The sequence below is a fragment of the Hypanus sabinus genome, chromosome 1 (genome assembly GCF_030144855.1).
Source record: "Hypanus sabinus isolate sHypSab1 chromosome 1, sHypSab1.hap1, whole genome shotgun sequence".
NCBI classification, from domain to species: domain Eukaryota; kingdom Metazoa; phylum Chordata; class Chondrichthyes; order Myliobatiformes; family Dasyatidae; genus Hypanus; species Hypanus sabinus.
The window spans coordinates 6090355-6104439 of NC_082706.1; the positions used below are offsets into that span (position 1 = coordinate 6090355).

The 14085-nt window shown below is 40.9% G+C and overlaps 2 protein-coding genes across 3 annotated transcripts in view; one reads left to right on the forward strand and one right to left on the reverse strand.

The window, feature by feature from the left end:
- LOC132390711 (VIP36-like protein) overlaps positions 1-7236 on the forward strand; it is a 34714-nt gene extending 27478 nt beyond the window's left edge. For both annotated transcript variants that reach the window (XM_059963276.1, XM_059963270.1), the window contains one exon: positions 1597-7236. In XM_059963276.1, the coding sequence (XP_059819259.1) occupies positions 1597-1739 (143 nt within the window). In that variant the 3' untranslated portion in view covers positions 1740-7236. The remainder of the gene's footprint in view (positions 1-1596) is intronic.
- A 5840-nt stretch (positions 7237-13076) lies between these two features.
- The window catches only part of LOC132401505 (myoferlin-like), a 152534-nt gene continuing 151525 nt past the window's right edge, over positions 13077-14085 (reverse strand). The window contains exon 45 of the mRNA XM_059983881.1: positions 13077-13223. Coding sequence (XP_059839864.1) covers positions 13197-13223 — 27 coding nt within the window. The 3' untranslated portion in view covers positions 13077-13196. The remainder of the gene's footprint in view (positions 13224-14085) is intronic.

The window sequence follows — 14085 nt, forward strand, 5'->3', positions numbered from 1 at the left end:
ATACTTGGGGGAAAAATAGTACACAATCTAGAAAGGAGATACTGTCAAAATAAATTTATTGTCAAACTACTTCCTTTGTATATCACCATATACTACCTTGAAATTTATTTTCTTGCAGGCATTCACAGGAAAATAAAGAAATCTAATAGTTTATTAAAAAGACATGAAGACTGACAAGCAACCAGTGTCCAAAAGAAGACAAATTTAGTTAGATTGATCTTAGAGTAGGTTAAAAGGTTGTCTGTAATGTTCTGTATTCTAAGAAAAATACTGAGAACATGATTTATCAAGTCCTTGAAAGTGAGCCTACAGGTTTAGAATCAGTTCAGTGTGTGTTGAATGAAGTTAACCACAGTGGTTCTGGAGCCTCGTGTTTGTTGGGAAATAACTATTCCTGAACCTGGTGGTGTGGAACCCAAGGCTCTTGTACTCCTAACCAGTAGTAGTAGTGAGAAGAGAGCATAGCCTGGATGGTGGGATTCTTGACGATGGATGCTGCTTTTTTGTGGCAGTGCTCCTTCTGGGGCAAATAACCAAAAGCCTTACCAGAGTCACGTTTGAAGAGGGGAAGAGTAGCAGTAATTACAGGGAGCAAATTCCAGACCTTGACGTAATTACCTGTAGTGGATATAACCCTATTACAAAAAGCAGATAATTAAGAGCATGAACAGGCCAATTAGTTCTCTGAACTAGCTTCACCATTGATTTCCCTCAGCACCACTTCACTGCAGCAAAGTACAGTGATTAGTGTAATGCTTTACAGTGCCAGCGATCAGGGTAGAATTCCTGCTGTTTTCTGGTAGGGAGTTTGTATGTTCTCCCCTTGACCCTGTGGATTTCCTCTGGGTATTCCAGTTTCCTCCCACTTTCCAAAGACATACAGGTGAGTGAGCTGAGGGCATGTTTTGTTGGTGCTGGAAGCATGGTGACACTTGTACTTCAGACAGTTGGTCGTTGACACTGTATTTCATTGTTTTGATGTACGTGTGACAAAAAGCGAATCTCGTATGGTATCTTTGTCTTGGTATCCTTTAATATCTTGCGATCTATTCATATCAGTTTTGAATCCGGTGTAAGGCTGATCATTGACCACAGCTCGTTGGGATTCAGAATTCCACCCATTCATCACATTCAGAGGGATGAAGTTCCGATTCATCTCTGTCCTACATGGCCAAGCTCTATGAGGCCGTGATCCCTGGCTCTTTATTTCTCAGCGGGGAAATACCTCTGGTTGTCAGGCTAGAAATGGTCATGTAGAGGTTTTGAACATGAACATTACAGCACAATACAGGCCCTTCGGCCCACTATGTTGTGCAACCTTTTAACCAGCTCTTAAGATCAATTTAACCCTTCTGTCATTCATGTGCCTAATGTATTTGTGCCTACCATCACCATGCAGCAATTCCACTCAATTACAACTTACCTCTGATATGCCCCATCATTCCTCCATTCACCTTAAAATTATGCCCCCTTCTGTCAGCCATAAACAAATAGTATAAGTTGGTACGGCTCTGCTAGTGTTCTGACTTTTCCTTGTGTGATGTTTCCCATGCCCGATGTGCAGAATGCTGCTAATTTGTTTGTTACTTTGAGCAGATGATCCAGATTCTGAGCCGATGAGTGGCGTAACGCTGTTCTTCATCAGCTTCTTCTCGCTGGTGGGTCTGATGGTGCTTGCTGTGATCGGAGTCATTGTCTTCCAGAAATGGCAGGAGCAGAGCCGCAAGCGCTTCTACTGAGGTCCCAGGCAGCGGAGAGGCCAAGAGCCCATGTCCGGGAACAAGCACAGAATGGGCTTGCTTTCCTTCAAGGATGCCTCATTTCACTGGCTCTTCATTGTTACTCTGTGTACTGCTTTCAAGAGGAATCCATACCTACTTGACCCTGTGTTATACTCAGGCAGACGTTAATGAGAATCCCCACTGTCCCAAAGAAATTCTACAGTTTTAAAGAGAGAACTGATGTAATAGTATGAACTTCAGTCCCTTTTTTTTAAATGCACTGCAGGAATACTCTGATCGGAAGAGCAAAAGTGAAGGGAAGTTTTACAATGCCTCTCTCCCTGAACAAATCTGCTCTGTTGTGTTGTGAATGTTAGGACTACACTACAATCCAGTACAGACCCTCCCTAAATATTGTGGAGAATCTCACTGTAGCCACTAATCACTATGGTGGGCTTTGAAAGTGCTTTGCAAGAATATTTTTTTTTAAACTGACAAACCACTTCCAGCTGCTACTTAAGTAAGAAAACAAAACTGAAATGAGGAAGAAAGTCATTGTGTGACTGTTCCCCTTTTATTCTAACCCAAAGGACACTTGAACTATGTGCAGTTGAAACTGTTACTTTCAGTTGAGTTTATTTTTCAGGATAGTGTGAAGATCACACTTGAAATGTTTCATAATTTTGTGTTATAACAGATATGTGTAAAAAAGGTGTATGTGCGTGTGTGGGGATGGGTTATGCCTGATAATGGTTCAAATATTTCCCTGTGAGGACAAAGTGAAGTGCATCTTACTTCTGATTTGATAGTGCATTAGAATAAATTTGCTGTAAATCTTAAGGCAGGCGGAACTGTGGGTCAGCTGCTTTTGTTTTGAGTGGTTGCTTCACGTGCCACGTCCACAGTAAAGCGTGTGTTGCACACTGCTGGGGGAGTGGGGATGTATTTACGATCTCTCTGCTAATTTGCTAGGCTCTTTGACATTCCACCATTAACACTGTGTGCATGGAGGCCAGTGCTATTTTAGCCTTTGCTGCTCTTGGGATTTTATTTAGAGATACAACACTGTAACAGGCCCTTCCAGTCCAACCAGCCCATAACACCCGTGTGACCAATTAACCTACTAACCCATACATCTTTGGGATGTGGAAGGAAACTGGAGCACACATAGGAAACCCACATGGTCACAGGAAGAACGTACAAACTCCCCAGACAGTAGTGGAATTGAACCTGGGCTGTTGACACTGTAATGTGCTAACTGTGCCGCCCCAATGATTGATCACCATTTGCTAGTCTCTCTTGCCTGGTGACCTTATGTTTGTAGTTCTTAATCTAAACAAGTGACAGAATTGACCTGAGAGCAAGGATAATGTGCAAGCAGAATCAGATTTACTATCACTGACATATGTTGTGAAAACTGTTATAAATTACAATAATAAATATATATTTAAATGAAGTAAACTCACAAAACCAGAAGCAAGCATGCAGGAGTAAAGCAGGGAGTGTTCAGTATAGCAGCTGGTGTGCTCTAGGGGCTTGGTAAATACATTGAACACACACTGGTGACATGACTGACTGCCATTATCCTCATTTCAATGTTTATACTTCTCCAACAATGGCCCAATGACCAACACTTAACCCAGGTGTAAAGGTGGAGAAGAGTGTTATTTCATCCAGTGTTCCCTGTTCATGACTGGCAGTTATTTGGCAGTGGTGTGAAGCATTTGTGTTGATCAGCACTGGCACAATTCTTTGCCTGACAAGTTCATTGTGTCTGTGCTCATGGGAGAAGACAAATTGTGACTTTAGAGATATTGCAGAAGTCTTTTACTGTTAGTTATGGTATTTCTGTCAGTCCATTACAGATAGTATTGCTGTTATTTTAAAGAGGCTTGCTAATATTATAAAGTTTCTATCCAGATTCCAATTATCTTCTCCCATGACCAATCCTGTTTTGCAGTCTTATGTGAGTGAGGCCTTGTACAATTCACACAATGAAATACTTGGGAATGCAGTGACAGTTGTTGGTGTGAGAAAGCTCCTACAAGTGTCAATACAATTATGATCTATTAATCTAATGAGTCATTGGCAACAGCGAGAAAATTTCCCCAACCTCAGCATGGGTCTTGGAGCTTGGAATCTCTTCCACCCCCTTAGGCTACCATAATTTGGGACTGCATATAAAAGATAATTTCTTCCAAGAAAATTCACGAAAACATGCATACCTAAGGTGGTGGAATTACTGGTAAGAATGCATTGCATTTCTGAAGTTATCTAATGTTTTCTTGTCAAGTTCTGTGACTGGGAATAGCCTGGACAAGTCAATGTCAATCTTCTGATCCCACTTGCCAAAGTTGCTCTAAGAAAATCACTTGCCCAATTCCAACAGTATCAGTGAACATTTAGTTCCCATATGCCCAGCTAGTAAGTGTTGGCAGGTTAAATGTGGTCTTGGTCTCCCACACTATGGTCTTGAAGAAAATGTACAATTACTTCACCTAACTGGTAACTCAGAGGTCCGAGATCAAATACCACAATGACAATTGTGGAATCTAGTTCCTGATCATTTACTCATTATGTTTAATTAATGTTATCTACAAAGCTTACCAAGTTGCTGTTAAATACCCATCTGTCCATACTGTTAAATACCCGTCTACCCATACTGCTGTCCATAATGGAGGGAAATCTGCTGTCTTTATCGTCTATTTGTGAATCATAAGACACAGGAGCAGAATTAGGCTATTTGGCCCATTCATCATGGCTGGCTCATTTCCCTCCCAAATCTATTCCCCTATAACCTAACACACACTGACTAATCAATTTAATGACCTGGCCTCCACAGACTCACCACTACTGGCTAAAGAAATTCCTCCTCATCTCTATTCTAAATGGACATCTCTATATTCAGACTGTGCCCTCTGGTCCTAGACTCCCCCACTATCGGAAACATAGTCTTCATATAGTCCAAAAGACCATAATATATATTTGCAGAATTAGGCCATTTGTGACTGCTACACCATTTCATCATGGCTGATCCATTTTCCCTCTCAGTCTTCTCCCTGTATCCCTTCATGCCCTGACCAATCAATAATCTATCAATCTCTGCCTTGAATAAATGTAAAGACTTGGCCTCCACAGCCACCTGTGGCAACAAATTCCATAATCATCCTCTGGCTAAAGAAATTCCTCATCTCAGTTCTCTGGTCCTAGACTCCCCTACTAAAGTAAAATATCCTCTCCACATCCACTTTATCCAGTCCTTTCAACATTCAATAGGTTTCAATGAGCTAACACACCCGCCCCATTCTGCTAAGTTCCAGTGAGTAGAAGCCCAGAGCCATCAAATGCTCCACATATAATTTTCATTTCCAGAATCATGCTCAGGAACCTCCTCTGAACCTTCTCCAATGTTGGCACGCCCTTAGATGGCCCAAAATTGCTCGCAATGCTCCAAGTGAAGCCTCACAAATGCCTTATAAAGGCTCAGCATTGCATCCTTGCTTCTGTATTTAGTCCTCTAAATTAATGCTAACATTGCATTTGCCTTCCTCACCATTGACTCATCCTGCAAGTTAACCTTTAGGGGATCCTGCACGAAGATTTCAAAGTCCCCTTGCACCTTGGATTTTAGAATTTTCTTCCTATTTAGGAAATAGTCTACACTTCTATTCCCTTCACCAAAAGTGCACGACCATACACCCAACACTGTATTTTAATTGCCACTTCTTTACCCATTCTTCTAATCTATTTAAGTCCTTCTACAGCCTCCCTACTTCTTCAACACAACCTGCTCCTCCACAAACCCATTATCCAAATCATTGATGTTCAACATAAAAAGCAGTCTCAAAACCAAGCCCTTCAGAACACCACTAATCACTGGCAGTCAATCAAAAAGGCTCCCTTTATTTCCACTCTGCCTCGTGCCAACCAGCCAATGCTCTATCCATGCTTGTACATTTCCTGTAAGCAGTCTTGTATATGGCACCTTGTACACAACATCCACTGATTCTACTTTGTCTGTCTTGATTGTATTTCCTCAAAGAATTCTAACAGATTTGTCAGAAAAATTTTTCTCTGAAGGAAACCATGCTGACTTTATTTTATCATGTGCCTTTAAGTACCCTGAATCCACATCATTAACAATTGACTCCAATATCTCAGCCACTGAGGTCAGGCTAACTGGACTAAAATTTCTTGCTTCTGCCTCCCTCCCCTCTTCAAGAGTGGAATGATATTTGCAATTTTCCAGTCCTCTTCTAGTAATTCTTGAAAAATCATTACTAATGCCTCCACAATCTCTTCAGCTACCTCCAAAACTTTCAGCTTCCCAAGAACCTGCACTTACTTTGGCCTACTGACGCTTGAACTTCTGGCATACTGCTAGTATCTTCCACAGTGAAGTCTGACGAAAAGTAGTTATTCAGTTTATGATTTCCTCATCCCCAGTCCAATATCTACTTCTGCCTTTCTTTATCTGAGAAACTTTTGGCATCCTCTGATATTAATGACTAGCTTACCTTCATATTTCAAGTTTTCCCTCACAGCATTTTTACTTGCCTTCTGTTAATTTTTTTAAACTTCCCAAACTAATTCCCTTTTTTTTGCTTTTATATGCCCTTTTTTTTTGCTTGTATGTTGTCTTTGACATCCCTTGCAATAATAGTTGTGTCTTCCTGCCTTTAGAATACTACTACAACTTTGGGATGTATCTATCCTACGTTCCGAATTGCTCCCAGAGACTCTCTGCCATCATCCCTACTGCTGTCCCCTTCCAATTAACTTTGGCAAACTCCTCTTCCATGCCCCTGTAATTCCCTTTACTCCACTAATACGGATACATCTGACTTTAGCTTCTCCCTCTCAAACTGCAGGGTGAAGATCACTGCTTCCTAAAGGTTCCTTTACCTTAATATCACCCATTAAATCCAATTCATTACAAAACACCCAATCAAGAATAGCTGATCCCCTAGTGGGTTCAACCACTGATGATCCTAATGATCCAGAATCTGAAGCTCTGTCCCCTGCACCAGTTCCTCAGCTACACATTCATCTGCCAAATCGTGAAAGGAGTTTGTCCTCTCTGTGGAATGTATGTGTTTTCCTTGGGTGCTTCAATTTCCTCCCACAGTCCACAGATGTATTAGGTGAGTTATTTGGTCATTATAAATTATCCTGTGATTAGGTTAGGGTTAAACTGGATTTGTCAGTACTGATGGGCCTATTCCGCACTACCTCAAAATTAATTAATTGATGACAACATTAGGAGTATCAGCATAACATTTAAAGAAGAAAAGATGGAATACAAAGTACTGGAGTTTGCTCATATACTTCTGGAAGTCCCAAAGAATTTTATAACATTTTTAAAATCTTAAAAGTTTCAATGCAACCTAATGTTATTAATTTTCATTTGAGGGTTACAAGTGACTGCACAGTACTAAGTCGTGTGAAATGGTTAAAATGCTTCAGTGGGAGACCATGCAATACTATTGTAGTAATAATTAGGTATGAATCATCATACTGAAGTGTGTATCTGCTGTTATTTCTGGTGTGAATTGGCCAGGAGGTGAAGCAGGCACAGGCAGCAATCAGAATATTGCTACCCTGGAGTTCCAGCTTTTCAGCTTTCTACCTAGTTCCCTAAATTCTCTCTTTAGGGTCTCCTCCCTTTTCCTACTTATGCCGTTGGCCAATATGTACCAAGTCTTCAGGCTGCTCATCCTCCCCCTTTTAGAATATTATGGACCTGATCCAAGATGTCCCTGACAGTAACATACCACCCTGGTGTATCTATCACAATGACATAATCTCATGTCTGCTCCTCTCAGTATGGGCATCCCTTATCACTATTGCAGCTCTCTTCTTCCTTCCCTTCTGAGCCATAGTGTCAGAGATCTGGTCACTGCAGCTCCTCCCTGGTTAGGTCATCCCACTCAACAGTATCCAAGATGGTATACTTATTATTGAGTGGAATGGCCGCAGCAGTACTCTGTACTGGCTGCCCATCTCCTTTCCCTCTCCTGACACTCTGCCAGGTACCTGCCTCCTGCAACTTTTGGGGTCTATCTGCCTGTATCTCCTATTTACTAGCCCCTTAGTTTCCTATATGAGCTAAAGGTCATTGAGCTGCAGCTTCAGTTCTGTAACATGTTCTGAGGAGCGGCAGGTTGGGTGCACCTGGTGCAGTTGTTAACCAGGAGGTTGGTGGTCTTCCTGACTTCCCACATCTCATACAAAGAATACAATAGAGCCCCTGGAACCATTCTAACTAGATAGATACTTTATTGATCCCAAAGGAAATTAGTGTCATAGTAGCATTACAATTGCAGATATACAAATATTAGAAGCAAAGAATAAAAACAAGTTAACAAAATAAAATGTACAAGATTTACAAGTCAAACATTACAAGATCGCTTCCTTATCTATAGGTTAACTCATTATGGAGCATGATGGCCAAGGGCAAGAATGACCTCCTCATAACACACTTTGGAGCAGTGTGTTATATTACTGAAAGAGCTCCTCTGTTCAGTTAAGGCAGCATGCAGGGGGTGAGAACCATTGTCCAGAACTGCCTGGATTTTCCAGAGGGTCTTTTGGTCTACCACAACCTCCAGTATGTCCAACCATGCACTAACAAAAGAAGAAACTTACCAGATACTTGCCTTGCCCAAGCCTTTTGAGTCAAAGCCTCACCACTCTTAACACTGGCCTACTCACATAATGGCTGCTCTGCTTGTCCCTGCTTTATTTTTATTTGCCCTTGCTAATGAATTGCGAGTATCATTAGGCCACTGGAAAAATGGTGAAAGCCCATAAACACACTCCTTTGTAAATCTTTCTCCTTGACTTGAGTTACTTCCCCTCTCACTCCCACTTTGATTGTGTAACTGGAAAAACACAAAGTATGGAACCTGGTATATTTATGTCCTGACTCTGAAATGGCCTAGCAAGGCAGTTAGTTGCTGGTTGTGGCTTAAGGCCATTACAATAAATGTCTTGAAATTGTTGCCCAAATCTTGAAAAACTAATAAATAAAAAATGCAGCAAGGCAACAGATGCAACAATGTTCATTCAAAACCTTTTCCAACCGTTATTGATGAAATCAGAAATAACTGTGGAGGAGGAAGGGTGGAGATGAGCAGTGTCAGTGAAGATTCAGCACTGAGTGGAAAAATTACTGGAGCCTTAAAAATACACAGCAATACAGTTCAAATGTGAAGATGGGAGGGGTAGAGTAATAGTAAGCCAGACAAAATGTGAGGTGAAATATCACCAAGGTCAGGAGACCTTGTTTCCTCTCACATCCAAATATGGGTTAGTTTGTCAATTAGTCACATGGGTGTAATTGGACACCTTGGACTCATTGGGCTGGAAGGGCGAGTCACCTGCTGTATCTAAATTACAAAAGAACAATATTTTTCTTTATCCTATAAATTTGCTGACATCTAAAAATTGGGCTCAAGAGGTTTAAGGACGTCAGATCAGTCTACTTCAAAATATGTGCAAGGTAGTTTGCAGTAAGGCTTCAGCACCAACAGAAGACCATGAGGAAGCCACCCCAACCAACTCCTTTGCACAGGTAGCAGATGGTGTAATGAGAATTTTCATTATTTCAGATTTTTATTCATGTACAATGAAAGCATTACAGCCCCGCACAGCTGAACTACAAGTTCAGGAAAGGAGCAGCAAAATGTAGATGTGAAATTCCTTCTTGAGCATTGCCACTAAAACTGAAAAGGTTAAAACACTAGCAGTTCAATAAAGCACCAGAGATCTGTAAAGTATTGCACTCCCGAAGTGTCTGTACTACTGAACTTCAGAAAAGTTTCAAAGGTTATTTTTGTTTATCTATCTGTGGATCAAATGCAATCAACGGATAATGTGGTGTTGAGTCTTCTTTCACATGCATAGCAAGACTCAGAGTTACTGTCTTTGTGATATATGGTCCAGAATTTGTTCAGAATCAACTTTTTTTTAAAAATGGGCTAGTCACGGGGAACACACAAATAAAAATGGAAAATGCTGTAAATAGGAAACGGTTCAGGTTGTATCTATAGAAAGAAATGGTTAACATTTCAGATTGGAAAAACCCATAAACAGCTGCTGTAATGGTGATTTGTATTTTGCCCCAATTAGGCAGCAATGTTTAAAACTATTGTGAACCAACGTTTATGCTACTGTTTAAATATAATTAAACAAAACGTGGAAATACATACAAAGCCTAAGTTGGTAGTTTCAAATATTTTACCAAGTGATTTCACACTGATCAGGTTGGCGGAGAAAACAAAATGTAAAGGAGTCAGGGTTCATATAACTCCTTTGTCTGGTAATTGAAAAGGTTTTTAGAATGGCTCCCTCTACTGTCACATATTACCAGGACAGCTGCAGCTGAGAGAAGTTGGTTGGGGAACCTCCATCAATTTGGAAGTTTGAGCTTAAAGGCAGAATACAGGGTTAGTGGCAGATTCTTAGCAGTAGGTCCATGCCCACAGATCCCTCAAAGTTGCTGCAGTAAGAAGGCATATTGTGTGTTGGCCTTCATTAGTTGGGGGAATCAAGTTCAAATGCCATTCTGTAAAATGCTGGCCAGGTCAAACTTGGAATATTGTGTTCAGTTCTGATCGCCTCATTATAGGAAGGATGTGGAAACTCCAGAGAGGGTACAGAGATTTCCAAAATGCACCCTGGACTACAGGGCATGTCTCTTGAAGATAGGTTGAGTGAACTAAGGCTTTTCTCTTTGGAGACAAGGAGGATGAGAGGTAACTTGATTATGAAGTGTACAAAGTTGATAAGAGGCATAGATAGAGTGGACAGCTGGTCTACACACAAGAGTGGTGGGTGTGTGAAATACCCTGCCAGATAGAGGGAGATACACAAGGAGCATTTACAAAACTTTTAGATAGGAACATGGTTAATAGTTCCTTTTTCAATGTAGGAGGGAAGAGTTAGATTCTCTTAGAGTTGGTTAGAAGGTCAGCACAATATTGTGGGCCAAAGGGTTGGTACTGTACTGTAATGTTCTTTGCAATTTGCCCATTGGCCTGGCCTATTATAGGTCCAAAAGCAGTCTTAAGGGCCCATCCAAGCCAACTACCTGCACCACTGCTGAGGGTGCACTTTGTGTTAGGAAGCCTTTCAGTTCAATGGATAACCTGGGCTGAGTGCACTCTGGACAAGGAGAATAATGCTTTAATGTGAGTTTTGTAAACAACATTATCTACAAAAAGCAAAACCATTTGACTAATTACACGTAACTTCATTCAGTGTTATATGGAGTTCACTACCTTATGTTTTGCTGATGGGAGAGGAAAATACCTTTTCGGATAGGTTGCTATTGCACAACTTTCATGTTACTAGTCATACATATAGAGGCTGTAGAGAGATCACAGGGGTCAATCGAAAGTCAGGAACATGATGCCCAATGCTGGAGACTGGAGGTTTGTTGTGGAGTTAGAAGACTGTGAGAGTATGTGGGTGGGAGAGAGGAACAGGGCTTGTCATGCTATTGTTGCTTGGTATGTGTTGTGTTGTTCTGCTGAGCATTGTGCATATGTTGTGTTGGTGTCAGAATGTGTGATGACACTTACTGGCTTTGGTGTGTTGGTTAATGCAAAAATGATGCTTTTTACTGTATGTTCCATGTGCATGTGAGAAATAAATGAATCTGAATCTGAATTAAGGCATAGGGTGGGCATGGCCAATGCAGATCAATAAGTCTGTGGTCAGGCACTTCCAGGAGCTGTTCAACTCAATGCTTCACAATAAACTAGACACTTCAAAGGACTTTATGGCCTATGAGCTTGTTTATGTAAAATAAACATTAGCCCAGGTCTCTGGGGAGAACACTTTCTTATTCCTCTTTGAACAATGTCAACTAATATTTTACATCTGGCTAGGTAGACATATGGGGATCCTCTAACATCTCTTCAAAAAGATAGCACCTTCATCAGAGCAACATTCCCTCGGTGTTGCACCAAGAATCAGCCAAGACTGTAAAGAGACTTGCCATGACTTGCTTGGCTTCCATATCTGGATGGCAAATTGGACCACAACTTATAAAAATCATTATTTATTTCACAAAATCATCCAATTTCCATACCTGGACAAACTTGCTCCCTCTCCATGAGGATGATGAAGCAACACGTCCTGCATCTGGAACACTGCACCAAATATCACCAGCCAGCTTAGGTACCATCCTAGCTCCCAGGGCCCACATCTGGGCAGGCTGTTGCACTTTTGGGAAGTGGACACACCACTGCTCTTTTGTGGAAGCTGACTCCTAAAGAGGATTTGTTTGCACCTCCTCTCAATGCAGTTCTCCACATTCAAAACCATTTGTTATCTGAAAGATTATTTGTCCCTTGTTTAGGCTACATCCCAAGTTTGGGTTGTCACCTTTGCCACTTTCCCTCATTCCTGTGGTGAAAAGCACTGTCCCATTGTAACTCATCCCCTTTCTAACTGGTATTTACAAAAGCCCCAGGAACATCCCCATTTCCTACAACCTGTCCATCACAGAACCCAATCTTCTAGCAAAGCTGGCAATGCATTTCAAGATATTCAAATGGCATCTAAGTGGTAAGAAAAGAATCTTGGTGCTTCTAGGACTTGTGTATAATTGGAACATTTGGATCACAACTTCCAAATTATTAGTCATACCATATAAAATGACATCTCAGGAAGACAAATTAAAGATGAAATAATTAAATAATTAATCTTTAAAATCAAAATATTTTGATAAGCCCTTTTTTCTTTGCTGGGTCAGTTATTATCAACACTAGATGTTAAACACACACTTCTATTGGGATTCAGCCTCTAACTCACTCCCATATCTGTTCTACATAGAGGGAATTTTCAAAACCCTCAATCCAATTTCAATCCCCCCTCTAATCTCCCCCACACCCACACCCACCACCAGCCCCACTTACTCTGTCTGCCTTTTTCAGTATTATAAACAAAACCAAAACTAAGCAAAATCAGAGTGTATTTGGGCTTTATTTACACTGGCTGGATATATGTATTTAACAATACAGAATATTCTATAGATTATTTCAGCAAATGCTTTGGAAAAAAATCTGTTAAAAATGTTTTTAAAAAGTTGTAAGTAAATGAAACATTTTGGAAAGTGCTCGCATGTGGAAACACTGCTCTTCAAGTCTCAAGTGAGTGATTCCTGCAATTTAACACTTATTTTTTAATCTCTTCAGCAGGAATTTAGATGACAACAGGGGAAGCAACTTTGGAGGATGAAGTTTCCTTTTGAAATTGTTACAAATGAGAGTTGGATTATGCACATTGATTACTCCCTCAAATGGTGTTATCCTCTTGCACACCAACTGCATTTCATGTCATGGTCAACATCAAAAGTAGTTAAGGGAAAGTAACACGCTGGAAGCATGCTTCTGGGTTGTTGATCCCTCCATGCCAAACCGCTCAACTTGGAACTGGCTGCCTTCTGGCTTCAGTGGCTTCTTGTCACTTTTTTCTATGAAATCTAGTGGACTGCAACAAAAACTTTGCTATAGTGTTCTGTTAAGAAAACAAATTCAAGGAAAGAAATAAAACCCAGTTTATTACATGGTGGTAGTGTTGGCTTCATTCACCAGTTAAGACAGTGAATTACCTGCCATAAGGATGGGAAGAATTTCAGGAGACGACCCTGCCTCTCATTGACTTGCTCAGCTGTACGTAGTTCTCTACAATATTTAGTGGGAACATGGTTGGAATTATTTTTATTTTTGAGTAATGCTGAGGCTGTACATGGCACTGGTCAGACTGTGACCAATATGGGTCCTTATCTAAGAAAGAATGTGCTGGAGGAGTTTCACGAGATTGATCCTGGGAATGACAAGGTTAACGCATGACAAGTGTTTGATTGCACTGGGCCTGCACGCGCTGGAATTTAAAAGAATGAGGGTGTTCTCTTTGAAATCTATTGAATATTGAAAGTAGATGTGGGGGAGTCTTGAACCAGAGGGCACAGCCTCAGAATAGGACATCTCTATTCTGAGAACAGAGATTAGGAGGAATTTCTTTAGCCAGAGGGTGGTGAACCTATGGAATTTGTTGCCACAGATGGCTTTGAAGGTCAAGTCATTGAGTATATTTAAAGCGGAAGTTGATAGGTTCTTGATTAGTAAGGGTGTCAAAAGGTTACAGGGAGAAATCAGAATGGAGTTGAGAGGGATAATAAATAAGCCATGATGGAATGGTGGAGCAGACTTGATGGGCTGAATAGCCAAATTCTGCTCCTATTCTTATGGTTTTCAGTTTCCCCTTGAATTTCCCCTATCAGACCAAGATGGGCTGTCTTTCAAAGCCTACATGAATGTGACTATACACATGTCCAAATGGTGTGCGTGGG